This window comes from Sinohyriopsis cumingii, chromosome 6, assembly GCF_028554795.1.
Source record: "Sinohyriopsis cumingii isolate HCF-2022 chromosome 6, ASM2855479v2, whole genome shotgun sequence".
NCBI lineage: Eukaryota > Metazoa > Mollusca > Bivalvia > Unionida > Unionidae > Sinohyriopsis > Sinohyriopsis cumingii.
The window spans coordinates 95,009,828-95,030,006 of record NC_142966.1 but is presented as its reverse complement, the minus strand read 5'-3'; the positions used below and the strand labels follow the sequence as shown (position 1 = coordinate 95,030,006).

Genomic DNA, 20,179 nt, shown 5'->3' with positions numbered 1-20,179 from the left:
CACACTCTAGGGAACAATTCCTCGACAGAGCATGCCAATTAATCGACGATATCACCACAGCACATCAATTAGTCGAGCTCATGTGGATACCGTCGCACATTGGAATCTCTGGCAACGAAACAGCAGACAAAGTTGCAAAAAACCAAACTAGGAGATCAAAACACTATCAAGCTTAACTATAGCTCTACAGAAGCAATAAGCTTCGCACAAACATATATAGACCAAACATGGCAAGATTTTTAGAACTCCTCCACAAAAGGGAAAAATCACCATGAAACCCCAAAAAACGTAGATAGGAACATACAGCTACCTAAGGGTACCTATTTAGAACAGAAAACCATAAACAGGATAATAACTGGAAAAACTAAACTAGCAAGCAGTTTTGGAAGGTTTATAGGACCCAAACCAGCAACCATTAACTGCTTTAACTGCCACACCACCGAAGATCTACACCACGTATTCAATATATGCCCAAAATATCAACTCGCTCGGAAAATATTTATCAAAAACCAAAAAGAGATTGGATTACCACACACATACCCAGAGTTACTTATGGACTCTAATAAAAATAAACAATCAGCATATAAAAATATAAATCAATTCATAGACTCAGCAGGACTTAGGAACAAAATATAATTACTATCCCCACAAAACCAAAAGACCCAGTAACTAGCTAAATAAATGTAGAAGCCACCACATAAAAAACCATAACATATCATTCAATTTTATAAAAGTATTAATAAATAATTCACTTACGAAGCACCTATAAAAAACTAAGGAAACCGCAAAATCGGATGCCCTAGATGTCCTTAACGAACCGAGTAATGAGATTGGATTCCTGTCCTAGATGTCCTTAACGAACCGTGTAATCGGCTAGGACTCCGGTCTCTTGCTAAATAAAGTATAAATAACATTCAATCTCTAAAAACATCAATTAATAAATAACTTAAAGAGGTAATATCTAAAAACTTATAAATAACATAACGTAGGAAACACACCCTAAACACCTCGACTAGTAATACCATAATAATCTTGAAAATCTCTCTTCATACATGATATCTACTAAGAACCTCTATAAACAGCATAGAACATCCCCCCTCCTTTTAGAACATTTTGAAGAGGAAAAAAAAAAGAAAAAAAAAGAAACCAGCGATGTAAAGCAAACAGGACCGTTCCCGAGCTCTCCTTCCCACTAATGACAGCCAACCATTCAACTGTAGGGACCTTTATGGACCCACAGATTGAGGCCAAACTATCAGGGTTCCTTGAATCCATAAAAGCCTGGGGGAGGTGGCACCATCCCCTTCCCCAGGAACAACTAGCAGGCTGCGGTGCAGTCAGAAAAAAGTGGCACATGCACAATTGTGCGAACGCTACTATAATTAAACTCAACAACAACAACGACATAACTATTGCAAGGCTTTTCTATTATTATAAAGGTGGCTATATTCAGTGGTAGCTTTGCACCATTTTCAAAAAGCCTTGATGTTTGGTCTGTCAAGGTCATTCTGTACAGCAGTTTTTGAGAAGTTTTTTTTATTTTTTTAAGCTATGGTAACCATTTTATGTGGAAGATTGGCAGCAGACTGGTGTCATTTAAGTTCAAATGCCTTCCTTGATTCCAGAAACATTTATCTAAAATCTGGAGCAGAACTGCTTATCCTAAAGAAGTTGAAAAAAAATTGAAACAGGAGAGCTGATGCACGACCTATATAGGTCCATGGAAAAAACTCACCTGGCCTAATGGATAAATGAGGTAGAAATGGCAAGCCAAGAATATCTAGCCTTTTGAATAGGTGAGCAACATATGACAAATGAAAAGTGAGAACATATTGTACAGAAAATTTATTTATCATGATAATATTGATAAATGCTATTAAATACAAACTGAACATACAACAGATCACATACTTTTGTACCATTCATAAAAATTGCACACATAATTACTACGACAAACTTCATCCATCTTTAACATTTTTATGAAACGAATCTTCCACCCTTTATTCCTAATTACCATCATTGCAAAGAGTACAATAGATTCCCAATAAATAATGCATTGCTAGTGAATGCCATATTCTTATCCAATAAAAAAGTTCATGCTTGACAATAAACCCCCCACCCATTTTTATTAAATTTTGGCAACAAATTACAAAAGAAAATCTGTCTTATAATATTCCCCTCAATTTTGTCAAATATATTAAACTGACCTCTGGGTTTTAACATCAGAAAAGTATTGTAAACCATGCCTAATTGCAAAAACAATCTCAAATCTTCCTAACTGCAACAAGAGGCCCAAATCTACCTGCTAACGAAACAAAAAAACCTACCCAACTGCAAAACTAGATCCATATTTGCCTAAATGCAAACTCCCCCCCCCATCAGCCTAATTGCCAAAACAAACCAAAATTTAACTGCCCACAGATCAAAACAGACCCAAATTTGTCTAAACTGCAAATCAGACTCAAATTTACCATTGCATAAAAGTTTAGTGTCTACACTGCATCATTTAGCACAACTCTTAGATTTACAAATTGTATACACTAGATAGTTTTTGAGGCAAGTCATATATCAGTTAGTGTACATCATTAACACAAAACTTTTATGCATTCATTAACACAAAAGTAATAAAATTATTTTAAAAAATTATCAGTGAAATATACACATTTCTCTTGCAACACATCCCATTCAACACCAGTTAAACTCAAGTATGGCTTTAAAAAAAATTCTTAAATCATAATATAAAATTATTATTGATGCTACATTGTAATTCATATCTCAACTGGTAACATATTGACGCCTAATCAAACTAGATCCATAATTTTTTGTTAACATGCTACCACAGGACATAGAAATACTAATTATCATGATGGCTACCAAAAACCTGACAATCATGAAAACCATTTAAAGTCTTTTCCTTTACAACAATTCATAGTCTTCACACCAAGACAGATAACTCATTCAGCAAATCATCAAGACAGATAACTCATTCAGCAAATCATCAAGACAGAATAACTCATTCAGCAAATCATCAAGACAGAATAACCACCCAACAAATCATCAAGACTGATAACCCATTGAACAAATCATCTATTTTTCTATAGAACAATTCCCTTAGAGTATAACTTACAGCCATTTTATAAACAAATTAATGTATACCATTTTTGTACATGTGTTATTAGTCGGTCTAAATTCAACAGTTGCTGGACTGACAAGGAGTTGATACAGATACAGACTGCATCCAGACAAGAAATGTTTGGAAAAATTTGATGCAGTGACTTGATATAGTTGTTGTTGTTGTAGGGTTTATTGCCATTTTTTCAGCACAAGATAGGCTATACATGGTGGCCAGAATAAATGGTGGAGAAAGAACCCCAGAAAGAATCATCAACCCACAAGAAGCTACTGGCAAGCTTTCTCACATACCCACATTGACTGAACCCGAGACTGAGGTGGCAGTGATCTGTAGTGGTTAGTGCTTTAGACCACTCAGCCACTTGGGGCCTGACTTGATACTGAAGAGGACTCCTAGTTGTCACCCATATCAATGTTGACCCTATCAACTGAATTCATTTGTAAGCCACAAAAAAAATCTCCAAGTTTTAGGAGCCATTCATTCGAAATGTGAATTCCACGTATACTGTTCTCCACCATGGCCAGTTGTGTCACAAATAATAATAAAAAAGGTCATGACCTGCATGTCTAAGTGCTGCTGTAAAACATTTGATCTGAACCTAAAAGTCAAAGGGGAAAGTAAACACACTGCACAATGAATGTCTTAGCTTTATAATAGTTCATCCAAAGAATGCAGAAAATCTACGAATTGAATTAGGAAATATAAGCAAATGAAAACACTTTAATCAAAACCTTAATGCAAGGTTTCTATGGCAGTAACCTTGAACCCTATCAACTGAATTAACACTGATGGCAATCTAGTATGTTACAAACAAAAACTATCTTAGCATCTTACAAGTTCATCCAAAGCATGAATAAAATCCATCCAAGGGATTAGTAAATAAAAAGCAAATGAAGAAGAAAAAAACTTAATGCAAATGTTTTGGTCACTTTGATCCCACCTCAAGGTCATAAGGATAAGCAAGCATACTACAAAATGAATTGCTTTTCTAGCTTCATAATGATTTATCCCAAGTAGGAAGAAAATCAACCAGAGTTTTGGAAATGTAAGCAAATTATTATTTTTTAAAAACAAAACCTTAATTCCAATTCTCTTGGAATGTGACCTTGACCAAGTGTCAATTGGGTAAGTTTTGTAGAATTTATTGTCTTAACTTCATAATGATTCATACCAAATATGATGAGAATCTGTCAAGGAAATAAAACCACTGTCACTGAATGGTGTGTGTTTGTGTGCATTTGTGTTTGTATGTACATTTATGTATAATGGTTTAATGGCACATAAGCAAATGCTATATAATGCTGATTAAAAGTTAGTGTATACAAAATACTTTAAATTAATGAATATCCAAACATGTTAGGAATATAAACCCCTGTCAGTTCAATAATGACTTATCCCAACTACAAAACAAATTCATCTAGGCATTTAGGAAATATAAACTGTGAAAAGACTTGAATGAAAACCTGAATGCAAATTGTTTATGACCAACACAGACACCAAGTGAATGAACTCTCTTGGCAACACAAAGACTCGTGCCAAGTATATGCAAGACAAGAACTGATCATGAGATGTTGGAGATGTGAAGAAAAACTTTAACCAAACTAAAAGCTGATGCTGCTGCCAGCAGAAAAGTGACTCATATATCTCACTTCCATAAATGCAGGCATAACATAAAGTAGTGGAGAACAGCTTGGTCTACCTTATGCATATGACCTTGATCAATACCATTCAGTAAACTAAGAAGGGTATTTTGACCTGATGGATGTTTCACAGTCTTTGGCATCCTGTGACTTTCATATCAGCCTGCTTCCCAGCATTGTTTTCTACTTTATAATATAATAATGCAACAAAAAAAAGCAGTGAACCAAATTTGGAAAATACCAGTAAGAACCATTCTGTGTTGTAAATACTAAAATTATCTGTCAATGGCAATTTAGTTATTTTCCTAATAAGGTATGGATTAATATTTCCAAGGATGAAACAGCCAGAGAAGTTGTTGGTCTTTTTGACCATTTAGAATAGAGCTTATTGGTTAATATGAATATTTGTATCATCCAATGGCAAATGGCTAACTTCAGCACTATATTCCTAGTAGCACTGCTAATCAATACTTTACTACAATGAGTATACTGAACATACCTACAAATCCCTGACATTGTGATATGCATCAAATATGACACTTGGAAATGTTTGGATAACAAAGAAGATACAGTACAAATATGAGTCTTTTTTATCGTTTTGTAAATATTACTTAGGATTGACAATGATTTTCTTATTTAAAAAAGTGTAAAAGAAGTCAAAAATGTGAGAAATGTGACAAATGAAAAGCACCATTTTCAAATATGATGCTGTTTCTTATCTTCATGTTCTATCTTTTCAGAATATAGACAACATACAAAATAGTGCACTTTTATCTCTCTAATTATCTTTAGGAAGGCAATTATTCTACTATCTAATTAAGTACCAATACAGTGGCATATGCCGAAGAAAGACTGCTGCTAAATTGTTTCCCATCAAATTGTTTTTTAAGATTTTTTTATGGCAGGTATTGAAATAATACTAAATTAAATATTTCTGAGTATGGACAATGTCATCTTGTGTTAAACCTGGTGCAGAAAAAAATTAATTTTGAAATACATCACATGGCAATGATTTCTAGCAGCGGCTGAATAGGAAACTTAAAAAACAAAAAAACATTCATGCTGAAATAAAATGTTCAAATGAGTGATGTCCCTTTTAAAAAGTTTAAGACCTCAGCTTGAACATCATTACAGGATAAATACCAGGGCATCTTTGTTAATCACATCTTGCAAAATGCAGTTGGGCTAATGACTGCATTTCTCATTTCATTCCCAGAAGTGGTGAATGACTGTCATACAATGATTTGTACCTGCTTCATTCTGATTATTTCCAAGTATGAAGAAAATCAATCAAGGTGTTTCAGAAACTTAAAGAAAACCTAATAATTTCTTGAATCCAAAGTAAAGGGGTGTTTAAACTGTTCTGTTCCGAAAGTGACTGTTGTTTCATTTCCTACCAACATGGTTTCAAATTTTTTTTTTTTAAATCACTTAAATGAGATGGAGTTTTTAAGCAGTTTTGTTGTAGATGTAATCATTGGAAAGCATTATAAACATGACTTAGATATGTAAATTGTGATCTTTATAAAATAATGCTTATTTAGGGTAAGTATCATATTCTAGCACAGCTACAATCATAACATACTTTCTGACTAGGTGAATATCAAAAGTTACAGCAATGAAGTCCACATCAGTGAGGTTGATGCTGTGATGACATGATTCTCCCTGTGATGTAATATCTAAAAAAAATTTGCATTTTCTCCTATTTTTGTAAATAAATTTTAAAAGTGTGAGAAAGGAGATAAGAATTTTGTGTCCAAAGTTATTGAGACACTGGTGGTTTTACTGTTCCATTTTGCGAGTTCTGCTGAAGCATTGTTAGTGAAACTTAAAATAGCATCTCAAAATCCTCAAACACAAGATACAGACACTGATACAATGGCAATCCAAACTAGTGTCATAGGCAGAAAAAATCCTGGCTAAAGTACCATCACATCTAGCACCATTGCATATTCAAGTAAAGATCCATTTGACCTATCACATCTGCACCCAATGGGTTCTCTGTTTCACGGTCCAGGGCCTCAGCTTCATTTCAGATGTTTACATCATCTGATGTATGATACATATCACTGTCATCAGGAGAAGATGGATATATGAGATATATCGTTATGTCAATTTTTAAATATTTTTTATTAGCATCAGGATGTGGCAGTGGCATAAACTTTGGAATACTTGGAAGACTCAGACACGTTCTTCTGATGAAGCTTCTTTGCCCACTTGGGAGGGCTTTTTGTCTGCAAAATGAAATCAGTATAGTTAAGAAACAATCTCTTCTGCCTCTCACTCTCTCAGCCATACATATACCAACATTTACCATTTGTGCAACTATTATAAGATTTCTTCTTTTTTAAAAATACAAAATACTCAGTTTTAATTCTACCCAGACTATTTCTTCCATTATAAAATTAGAGATGGGGGCATCAACCAAAATAAATGCATCCAAAAATAGTGGATACGTATTATCAAAGATATTTTATTAAAGTAAATATCGGTCCAAATAATACTTTTAAAACTGGGGTGGGCATATTATTAAGAATGTTATTATCATCAGATGAACTAAATACACACGACTTTGCAAAAAATACAAGTCACGAGAAAACTGGCCTATTTCAAATACTAGTTATTTTTGGTGGTGGGGGTCAAGAATTTTTAGTTCTTATTCAATATAGCCCATTCTAGTCAAAATTTATGATGAGTCAGTTAAGTTTTATTTCAATCATATTATCAATACTATCTTAGTGAGTCATATCATGTGTAACTAGTATCCCCTGACTAATAAGCTCTTACTAGTTATGACTGTATTGCTAATAAGCAGCTTTTCAAAATGACCACCAGACAATCCATGTCCCAATTTCTAAACTTGGCTACTGATGAAGACCAGCAATTTTTGGACAGAGGTCTCAGTTTTTGCCAAAACGTATCTCTCTTTAAAGCAAATGAATGTGTGACTAAGCAAACAACAGATGACATATTTTTCAATAAATACATGAGTAAGAACTGCAATTATGAATTGTGAATCATATTCAACTTTACACATCTAGTTTTGGATTTTACATTATGAACTATTTTATTTTTACATACAATTACAATATAAAATTAAATTCCTTTTGCTACTTAATATTGTATGATATATGATACATTTCTACATTTAGAGTAAATTAAAGTAAAACTAAAAAAGTGAACTTCATATTCGAAAGGATTCATTAAGTCATTAGGCTTGAATTATGCACTGCATAGACAGCCATGGCAACTGCTCCGGTGGCTTAGTGGTTAAAGCATTCGCCTCAGATGTGAAAGATCTCAGTTTGAACAATGTCCGAGTCATACCAAAGACTTATACAAATGGAACTAACATCTGCCTCTCTTGGCGCTCAGCATTAAGAAGTTAGTGTTAGGACTAGTCAGCCTGGTGTCAGGATAATATGACTGGGTGGGACATCATGGTACATGTCTGCAGCATGATGCCCCCGTGTTAGACATCACAATAAATTGCCACAATGATGGCATCGTAGCAATATGACTGAATTTTTTTTAAAGCTACATTAAAAATTCAAATCACACACAACAGGCGTGGCAGAGTGAAGCCAATCATGCACAGTATACAACAGATTTTCAAACCTAATGACTTCAAGAATTCTCTAAAATTTGAAGTTCAATTCTTATATTTACAAAACAGTAATAAGATAATAATGAATCATATATTAAATAACAAAACCATGTTTTAAACATTGCTAGAAATACAGTTACAACATAAAAAGGTAGATGAACACAAAAGCAGTTCCTTTCTGTTGTTATGAAAATTTAACTGCTAATTCTCTACATTACATGACGCAAATTGAACCATTCTATATCCTTGTTATAAAAATGAAGTAAATTTATTCAGTTTATAAAACTGAACCATAAAAAAGTGAAAAGCAAAGATGTTTTTGGCAAGTAAAGATAACATACTGGAAAAAAACAAACTTTCTGTCATTATTCTGCTTAAAATAACAGTGGTAAGGATAGCAATCAATAAACACCAAACCAATTAGACATGTTCTTTTATTATTTAAATGATCATGTTTTACAATGATGTTCCAATTACTGGCATCTCAACTGGTACAATGACTCTATAACCAAAATTACATGTACATCATTAAACATGAAAACTATGAAAAAATTACTAAAATGTGTGATTTGCAAACCTTTAAGTACAAAGCATGGTCATTATTCAACAAGCCTTAAATATTTCAAATGAAATGACCGCAAATGTCAAATTATATTCAACAAAAATAAAATAAGCCAAATTATTATTCAATTTAACTCTGCAAAATGTTTAACAATATGATTTAAATAACATTCTGATATCTTGAATGTTGTTGTTGTTGTTGGGTTTAACACCATTTTTCAGCACAAGATAGGCTATGCATGGCCGCCAGTATTAATGGTGGAGGAAGAACCCGGGAAAACCCCGGGAAGAACCACCAACCCACGAGAAGCTACTGGCAAGCTTTCTCACATACCCACATTGGCAGAATCCTAGACTCGAACCCATGCAGACAGAGGTGAGATGATAGTGATCCGTAATAGAGAGTGCTTTAGACCACTCAGACACTCAGGGCCCCTTGAATGCAATGAGTATGGTACATGGACATAATGGTGATAAAATGAAAGAAGGCAAACTGATGAGGTCATGTGATAGTAATTGTTATTTTGTGCTAGCTATAATTATAAAAAGCTACAACTCACCAGTGATATTGAGCCAGGTTTAAATAAATTGGGATCATCATGAGGTTCAAAGGATGGTTTATGAGGAAAATGAAGTGAGGTACTCTTGGGTTTGGATAAATCATGGGACTGAGTCTTTGTATCACCATGACGACGTGTGGAAAGATTCAGCACTACTTGCTTCATGATGGCCATTTCCTGCAACAACAAAAAAATATTAAATTATAGGCAAAGTCTAACAGAGATAAAAATGAAATTCTAAACAGTTCATATTATTGTAAACAAGCCAGACTACTACCCACAAGATGAGACAATGGATTGTTCTAGATCTGTAATTAATTTTATTTATTAATTTTCACTGAACAAAGGTTACAAGGAAATTTTCACTCCTAATCAAAGCTCACAGAAAGTAAGAAACCTAACATTAATATTATATGCAGCACACAACTATTATTAAAGAAAGAGAGGAAGGGGCAGTCTAGCATGTTTAGAATCATGAACTGCTAAACATAATTTTTTCTGTGAATTTCAGTTTGAAATATTTACACATAATATTATCCAAAAAAACTTTAAAATCCAAGTATTTGTCAATGATCTATTTCAACAAAGCAAGGTAATACACATTTCAACCTTAAAATTGGCTATGAATATAATTTCTTAGTTCTCAATCCAAACAATTTGTCTTTCTATTATAAAGATCAATTATCCAATTACTGGAGAATAATAAATTCATATTCTAGTGTCATTACATTCGTGAATTCTGTCAAGTTCTTTTATAAAGAAATTTTGTGATATTTTAGTTGGCAAATACCCATAATGGGTTGCTATCATCAATCAAAATAAAATTAATGGTTGGCATAATTTGCAGAAATTCTACCCTTGAAATAAAAGGTATTAGACCTTAAGTATTAGAGCAAATTTTCCTGTTAACTCTCTCAAACTGATACAGTAAAACCTGTTACAAGAGACTGCCCCTTCTGCCAACAAAAAGTGGTCTCTCAAGACAGGTGGTCTCTCACACCAGGTGTGTACAAAAAGACTAGTTTCCATGGTCATTTTCAGAACAGTTTCAAGAAGAATAACCATAATCACTGTACATATATTCTATTCTTTGTTAATAGTTCACACAGCTCCGGTGGCCTAGTGGTTAGATTGTCTGCATCAGAAGCAAGAGGTCATGTGTTTGAACCATGTCCAAGTCATACCAAAGACTTACAAAAATGGTACTAACTGCCTTGCTAGGTGCTCAGCATTAAGAGGTTAGTGTTAGGACTGGTCGGCCTGGTATCAGATTAATGTCACTCGGTGGGACATCATGCTACATGTCTGCGGCATGATGCCCCAGTGCTAGACATCACTATAAACTAAACTGCCACAATGAATTACGTCTTTTCCTTTATAACAACCTAAATTTGTTTTATGAATGTTTAAACTGCTTTTTTGTGAGCGGTCCGCTCTTTCACTTACAATAATTATTTTCTTGAGCTGTAAAACTTGTCTCTTTTTAGCTGGAGGTTTGTCCATTGTTATTAAGGTTCTAGGTGCTAAAATTATTAGTGCTCAGTTGTTATATTGAACGTAAAGATGGTTTTGACTGGACTGTGGGAAAATATGAAAATCTATACATGTGCATTGCATATCAAACAATCAATGAAATAAAAAGAATTATCTCATCCAGAAACAGAACCATTTACTCAGAGACAAAAGTCAATGGGGGACCCCAAGTGGCTGAGTGGTCTAAAGCGCTCACTGTTACGGATCACTGCCATCTCACCTCTGTCTGTGTGGGTTTGAGTCTTGGATTCAGACAATATGAGCACGTGAGACAGCTTGCCAGTAGCTTCTCATGAGTCAGTGATTCCTCCTGGGGTTTACTGGCCACCATGTATAGCCTATCTTGTGCTGAAAAATGGCGTTAAACGCTAAAACAACAACAACAAAAGTCAACTTCTTCATTCAAAGATGACATACAGGGATTAAGCAAAGTGTGTAAGCTGGCCACACCAACTTGAATAGATGACAGCTTTGTGATTGGGATGTAAACACTTAAGATCGGAAGGGAAATACAACATCACAAGTCTCTAACACTATCAATCAAATCCCGTAAACGATTCTTTCTTGCTGGCTTAATAGGCAATGACTTTATTCACCCCTGGCAATATGGAATAACTCTAAAGACAAACAATATATGTGTCCACTACATCAACTGTGGCACTACAATGGCAATTCATGACATATACATTAGCCTGGTAGCAACAATCCTTTTTTTAATATTCCTTTTATGTTTGTTTTTTATCAGAACAATCATTACTAATCAAGAGGTTGTTGTAACAACTGATTACATATAAGTCAGTTGTGTCTGTTCTCATGCTACGGTCGTTCATAGGGATGCTGGGTCCTACGATAAGGCAGGGAAGCAGGCTAAGTGCAGAAATAATTAAACTGGTTCCCTGCTTTTTATGCTCCCTGCATTGCTCTCCCATATATGAATAGCATAGAACAATGCAGGGAACATACGTAGCAGGGAACCAGACTAGCAAATAATCTACATATACTTTAGTCTGGTTTATGACAGAAACTATACAACACTATAGGCATAACTATATAAAAAAAATCAGACATCGGTTGCCTGCCTATTTTTTTTATTTTTTGTCAAATTTAGAATGGTATGAATGGTAATTTTTTACAGGGATCAAATAAAGGTCAGTGGAGATTATCCTTGTTTTTGTGCTGCGGTCATTCATAGCAGTGTCGAAATGCATATTTTGCCATGACATTACAGTCACTGGTCATGTTCAGCAGGTAGTCACTCATAACAGAGCGTCTATATAATAAAACCCATCCATGCATTATGAAATGACAAGTGGTCGCTCATAGCAGAGGTCGCTCATAATTTTTTACTGTACTTTATTGGTCTTCTTTTATAGTTTGAGTCATGCAAATGCAAGCAAAGGTTTGTAACTTGTAATTTAAAGTATGTTCTTCTGAAACTATATGCTTTCTTTAGTTAATATTTATCTCACCTCTTTTTGATTGAGAAGCCGCTCAAGATCCAAGGCCATTTGATTTTTGGTCCTTGCAACATCAGATTTTTCTTTCTCAAGTTTCCTATAAAAAAAACAAGGAATAATACATTTTGGATTAAATATAATGTATTCTAATAATCAGAATCACATTCACTCTTTTGTATTAACCTACAGAAAATAATAACTGTTTATCTCAATATATCTGTCACCAGATTGGCAAAGCCTTGTCCATAGTTAATCCTACAAAACTGACAGATATTAGGTTTGACAATCCTCATAATTTTTGCATGTATTTGTTTCCGATTTGCTGATCCTGTATAAGCTAAGTTAATAATACTTGCTGCATGCCTTCATTTCTAACTTAAAATAAAACACTGTTACTGTAATTTGTGGTTATCAAATATGGTGGCTTTGTTTAAAAATACATATTCACAGGTATTTAATTTAACTGACTTGTCATTTTAACAGAAAACAGTGCATGAAAATGTATACAAGATTAAACTGACATTTACTTCCACACAATTTGGTGCAAATATGCTATAGCAGTAATTATTGTAGCTTATCACGAAAAGCAAATTTGAAGTAAACTGTGTTTCTCCAGGAATACTTATCCAATTTCGTCACACTGGAATATTAGCCACATGAATCAAACCCAGCTAAAAGTAGAAAACCATCTTTATCTAGCTCACATGGACAAATGGTAATAACTCTTTCCCATTACCTTCCCTTGCCACCACCAGGGGCCACGAGCTTTTTAAGCTGAGTAATATACTAAAGAGGATGATCCCATGGTGTGAAGGTGTTTAAGTAATGTGATTGGGTAAGTATTCTCTGAGAAACAATTTACTTTAAAATTTGTTTTCTCCTTCAAATACATTCCCCAGAGGTGTTACATTGAGAGAATAGGTAATATGAGACAGGAGTGCTGGGCATCTGATCTCTACATCAGGTATCTTTCTATGGAATGATGAATGAATTCTCATGCAAATTATAACCTGTTCTTCTAATGACCACTTGATCTGTGACCTGTACATATGAATAAGAGAAAATTATTGAGATCTTCTTACCTACAAAATGTCACTGGTGAATCAGTGAAGCTGGTAGGCTGTGTTGTTTTAATTGGGTCTGGTGGTCATCTTGGCTGCACCCATTGGACCTACCAAGTTCAAGGTTTAGCAGAATAACTTAAGAAGGCTGACAGTGCAAGCTAGTAAACAGCTTCTACTATAACTAGGGTCAGAACATTATGTTTGACCACAAGGCTCACAGAGATTGCTCTAATCTCATGAGTGGTAATCTTCATGAGGCAACTCGGATCTTGTGAGACCTATGAGTATGCTAGGAATATAATCCATTTCAGCCACGAAGCAAGCGCTTTCACCAGCAGAAATCGGCATTTGCACGTGCCAAGACTTGTCTCTGTGCGTTTCAAGCAGTGCTTGAGTTCACTAACAGGATCTTGCATGGCTACTATTCTAGACCTATCTAAGGAAGAGAGGGATCAAATGACAACTCTTTGGTTATGGTTACTGACAGACAGTAACCTATTTCTGGCTACAAAGCCTGGTTGTGTCAAGAAGACCACTGAACCATTCAACCTTAACTGAAATAGTTCGGGTCAATGAAAAAGGCATGTAGCTCATTCACCCTGCATGCTTGAGCTATGTTAAAACCCAGGACTGATTCCATTTTGGAAACAGACTGAACAATTTGGTCAATTGAAATCAAGACTGGCAAAAAGATCTCGTAGATCTTTATCATGTCCAATATCACCTCAATCATGAGGCTGGAATGTGTCTGATATCATGTCCAATATCATATCAACCATGAGGCTGGAATGTGTCTGATATCATGTCCAATATCATGACTATGGCTGCTTGAGAAGATTCAGGTTGGCCAGAATGTTACTGGGCAAATCTATTGCTAGATCAAGTAGATCAGTAACCCAGGACTTGTCCCATTTTAGAAGGGACTATTAGAATCATCTTGCACTTCTGACCCGTAACTTGTGGATTAGTTTTGGTACCAAGACTAATGAGTGGGGTGGGGGTAGGCAAATGCCCACAACCCCTCCCAACTGATTGACAGGGTACAGGGAGTCCACAGCCCATGTTTCTAGGTCTGGAACTGGAGAGATAAAGGTGGGCAACTTCCGATTCCACCTTGTCACAAAAGATTGATCATCGAACGCCCCCAAAAGTTGAAAGAATCCAAGTAAAGACTGACTGATGGAGAGACCATTCCTTGTGAAGGACATGACCTTTCCTGGATAGAGCGTCAGCCAAGAAGTTGAGTTCGCTGAGAATGTGTCTGACTTGTATGTTAATTTGGAGATTGGCACGACAAAGTAGATACTGCCAAATCAGAAAACACAAGTCAGATGATTTGGTGCCCCCTTGTTTGAGGAGGCAGTTTTTGGACATAATGAGGACTGATTTGCCTGAGAGTCAATACTTCCAGAAGTGAAAGGCATTGATGACAGCGTCATTTTTAAAATGTTGATGTGTAGAGACCACTACCCTGGTTTCCATGTGCCATTAATGGTAGTGAAATCTGGCAGGAGGTGGGGGCCCATATGTACTGAATGCAGTACATAGTGATTTCTGCATGCAGCATCTCCAATGGGATCCTAATGGTCAACCAACCTGGGTTGCACTACTATCACAGGAATCCTTCTATGTCATGCATAATCAAGACTGTTTGATTGAGGGGAATTGAAAAGGGACACCATTGTGCAAGCAACATCTTTTGTAAGGGGTGCATAAAAATGATGGCCCAAACCAAAATAATATTCACTGATGCAGGAATAATCCGTGGAGTTGAAAGAATTATGTTGTTGAATCCAACTGAAGTGGACTCAATGAGTTCAATGATTATAATTATGCAAACATGAGGAAGCCATACTGGATTCAGTTTGGTGATAAACTCAATACCCAGATGGAAAGAAAGGAGGATGGATGGAGCTCGAATTTGTCTCAGTTCACTAGAAACCCATAATGATCTAAAAGTGAGAGAAGATAATTTCTGCCTTGGAGCAGAATAGAACTTACTATACAGAAGATGTCATCCAAGTATGCCACTCTCATTGTAGATGAAGTCGATCTGAACTGGGTAACAAGGCAGAAAAGTTCAAGGGCTGATGCTGAGGCCAAAGGGTAGGAGAAATGGATTGATCTTGCCATCTCCAGCTTGAATTTGAGTGGTGAAATGAATTGACTCAAGATTGATGATCAGCCTCAACTTTCTGTTCACCTTCCAAATAAGAATCAGCTCTGAATAAAACCCTGGAGACTGTGGTCTTTGCATAATCTCCACCACCTGTTTTTCAATGAGTGACCATTATCTCCTGTTGTAGAAAGGCACCCTTTCCCCGATCTGATGGTATATCCATGAAGAAAGGAGGAAAGAGGAGAGGGTAGGACAAATGTAATCCAAAACCCATCTAAAATTAACTGGATCACTCACTCAGTTCAGGGAATAAGGAGATCCCTTGAGCCTGAAACTGAAGGAGGTGGCACCCCACAGGTAGGCTGTCTGTGGGCAGTGAGGAGGATAGGTCAATATCTAGAATTAGTAGTCTTGAATGCAGAAAAACTTTCAGGACCCACAAGTAGGCAATCTGAAGACAGATGACCTATACAGATCACCATGTCCATCTTCTACGACAAGGATGAAATCACTGACAACTTTAGTTCGAAATGTTGGCACTGGTTTATCAGCTACCCAAAGACTAGTGGGCTATCAATGCTTCGACATTCTTACAGGAAGCCACGAAAGACGTCTACCACAATATGACACCAAACGAGGTAGATGACTATGATGCTCTGATGAAAGCACTACTACGGCACTATGAACTGTCAGTGGAAATGTTTCGGAAAATCTTGATATCTAGTTATAAAAGACAGTAGATATATTTAATCCTGATCGATTACGCTAAATAAGGAGCGTGTTTCCCCACATAAAATTTCTTGGTTTTAATATGCCCCATCGCAAAATAAGAGTCTACATTTTCCTGCAAGAGGAAAAAATATGGAAAATATTCTCTTGTAAAACATTTATTCAAGGGACCAAATGTCTGGAAAGTCGATGGACGCAATTCTGCCGGTAGAAGTGAGCAAAGCTTGAAATCATAAGATATTTGTGTCATTCTCAGGTAGTTTTATTTTCTACCTCTGTATTGTTGCCTCCCAGCTTGGTTAGAATGTTGCATAAAGCTTGGAACCATATTGCAGATCTGACTGAAAAGATAATTTGTCCCTAGTCTACTTATCACCTCTCTGCAGTGGTGGGGACTGATTGTTTCGAAATGCCTGTGTGGGTTGAGCAGTGAGTTGGAGGGTCAGTTCCTAATCTGCCTGCCTCAGAACTTCTTCAATGTTACCTCCAAAGAGTAATGGTGACCCAAAACAGGGTCATCCATAAAGCCAGGGTATTATGAGACTTGAGTGACATGGACTGGAGACATGCATCACATCGTATCAGTCAAACATGGAAGACATAGTGACTACATTCTGGACTAGTTTTGACATGATGTCGAATACATTTTTGTCCACTTTAAAAACAGCAGAGCTGTGAACTGCTGCTAGATTTTGTTTTCCACTCAAGAGCTGGGAGATCAGATGAGGACTGAGAACATCGCTAGTACCTGGCTTCATGAAAAGGAAGCCTCAAAATTCCCTGGGTCAGCAATTCTACTCAACATGTGGTCACCGATCTCCTTAATTTTAGTTGATTGGGGAATAAGCCAATATGATGGCAGTTGAAATCTACCAATGCTTTAATTTTATTGTCTTGGGTAGCAGTAGGAGGTGTAATGCATTCTGAAGTTGCCAATGCCACATAAATGTCCTTGACTGCAGCCAGGAGGCAAATTTCAGTCTGTTCCATGGTAGGATCTGAATATGGATATTTGTAGGCACTTTGTCAAATCCTGACCTGCTTCTGCATGCAGCTCTGGATAAGCCATACCAGGTGCATGGTTCCAACGCTTTTCTAAAGATAAATTTCCAGAGTTTTTCCAAGATGAGATTAAATTTTTCAATAAATGGAATTGAAAAACATTTTAGATTACAAAACATGCATTTTCTAGATCTAAAGATGGTTCTCTTTCAAGACTCTCCAAAACATCTAAGCCAGAAAAAATGATCATGTACAAAACCACAAAATGTATCACACGAAACAAGTTTGATTATATTCCTTTAAATTGGCATGTAAAGTCATTTCAATGTACAAAATAAAAATTCTAACTTTATTTTGCTGACATGCATTATGTTGCTAAGTGGAAACAACATAATAAACATACATTACTTTTGTTTCCTTTCAAACCTTTGATTCTAAAGAATTCTATAGCAATATATATATATATATATATATATATATATATATATATATATATATATATATATATATGCATCTTTTAGAAAGTAAACATTTCCTATTATAGTATAAAAAAACAATAAACGCAATTAATTAGAATCTTGTTTTGCAACAAAGAGTTTAACCCTGAATTTATCTGTGCCAATAAAATCCCAAGCAAGATTTATCAAACACCCTAATCTCCTTAAGATTTGGTTAAAAATCCATCATTTAAAAAAGATTTTCAAAAGGGTTGATTTAAATTTTGACACAAGACCTTCAAAATTATATACTGTTGTATAAACAAAGACTAAATTTTTTGTAAAATCAACTTGTCTACTTGTAATTCATTAAACCAGTCCCCAAACCTGTACTGATACAGGGGCTTGAATAGTTTTTTAATATATAATACAAGGGATGACAATTTCTCATTTCAGCTCTGAGATTCAACTATTTGGACTACAAATTTGGATTAGAACGAATAGCAGTCCGGGTTTTTTTTTCAGGGTTTCCTCTGAATATTCCCACATTTTTCATATTTTGGACATTTAGGTTGGGGTGTGGGTTCATTGCGATTGCATATCGAAAATTTGGAATTTGCCGCCGCATTGCAGTAATGACATTTGGTAGTCGCTTACCTGTGGGCCTCGCAAATATCATGTCATATCAACAACAAACTCTCTTTTAATGTTGTTGTAGAGAAATTCAATTATATTAAATGAAAGTCAGATACTTTTTGTAAAAACCAACAATCTGGTCAGTATGATTTATCAAGCAGAGAGCACATGTCAACATGGTAGTCCGGTGATGCAACAAAACTCCGGAAGTTGTTGTCGGAATATATAAATACAGAAAACTTTGTGTTCTTTCATTTTAATATTTTGATTACAACCAGCATACGACTTTCATTTAATATTTTTTTATTTTTTCTCTACAAAATTTGAAAATTTGGGTTGCTAGATTTGTATACTCATGCGACTAGCAATGCAAATCGCGAGTACCAGGTCACATTTCATCAACTCCAATTTTAATACTCACAATTTCAGAGACAATAAGTAATTTTCATATCCATTTCATACATGTTTCACTCAATCTAACAACATTTAAAGTTTGCAATGGCATCCGGTAAGCGGCTACGCTTTGCCAACACGATGTTCGCCTCTTGTGATGCTAGAGTAGTTTTCATAGCTTCCACATAGGGAAAGATATGGATATCAAGCTGACATTGAAAATTGAAGTCTACTAGATGAAACTAATCCACTGAGCATTTGGATTGACTCAGCATACATGTTTATTGCAAGCATCCAAATACTACATACTGCACCCTCTGAATATTCAGGTTAGAACTCGAATTATTTAACTCACGATCAGTCTAGTTAAGACTCAGTTATGTGATTGTTTCAGGCGTCAAGTGGTGGCGGAAAATCTCAGGTTTTTCCCGACTTTCATCAATATTTGCAAAATTCCAGGACTTTTCACAGTCGGAAAAAAATTATTAGCATTGCTCCTTACTTTTTCCCAATTTCCCAGTAGCGTGGGAACCCTGCAGGTGGCATCAATGTTCAGTTCTGTCCTCTATTTAAAATGTCACTAACTTTCCTACGTGGATAAGTAGTGAACATATGGAAGTTTGGCACTGCCAGAACAGCCAGCTGGCATGACTGTTGTATGATCGTCATGGTTGATGGAGGTACAGAAGAGGGTTTGGCTATCACCAGTACCAGCCACTCCAACGGCCTGCCTGAACAGAAAGATTTCTCACTGAAATCTCCATCACAGTAAGGATATGTTATTAATGGGATGGCTGAATGAATGGATCTGTCACAAAGATCCCTGTAAATCCTATTTGACCAGACTGTTTGATCAAAATAGTCCCCATGCTGGAACAGTTGGATAGTTATCACCAGTAACAACGGTCTTCTCCAAGGGCCTGTCTGGAAGTACAGATTTCTCACTGGAATCTCCATCATATTAAGGTTATGTCACTGACAGTACAGCTAAACAGATGGATCTGTCACTAAAATCCCCTTAAATCCCAGCTGGCTGGACCATTTTCTCAAAAGGTTCCATATCATGGATGGTTGGTGACAGCTGAATGGCTGGTGACAGTGAGGCTGTATTAGGAACGGGATCCAATAGATCCAGTACAAACCTCATATATCCAGGCATACAGGTCTAAAGGCCATACTCAGACATGCAGGGGGACTTATACCCACTGGGTTGCCTTAATTTGAGGGACACTCCCTGCCAATTAGCTGGAACAGACCCCTTTCACAACACACATTTCTGAGAAGTTACTATTCTTAATACCAAGCACT

At 35.9% G+C, this 20,179-nt stretch overlaps 1 protein-coding gene across 1 annotated transcript in view; it reads right to left on the bottom strand.

The window, feature by feature from the left end:
* Nucleotides 1–1,830: 1,830 nt before the first annotated feature.
* The window catches only part of LOC149797471 (progesterone-induced-blocking factor 1-like), a 66,349-nt gene continuing 48,000 nt past the window's right edge, over nucleotides 1,831–20,179 (bottom strand). The window contains exons 14-16 of the mRNA XM_089962281.1: nucleotides 12,504–12,588; nucleotides 9,502–9,678; nucleotides 1,831–7,007 (exon numbers count right to left, since the gene is read on the bottom strand). Coding sequence (XP_089818407.1) covers nucleotides 6,912–7,007; nucleotides 9,502–9,678; nucleotides 12,504–12,588 — 358 coding nt within the window. The 3' untranslated portion in view covers nucleotides 1,831–6,911. The remainder of the gene's footprint in view (nucleotides 7,008–9,501; nucleotides 9,679–12,503; nucleotides 12,589–20,179) is intronic.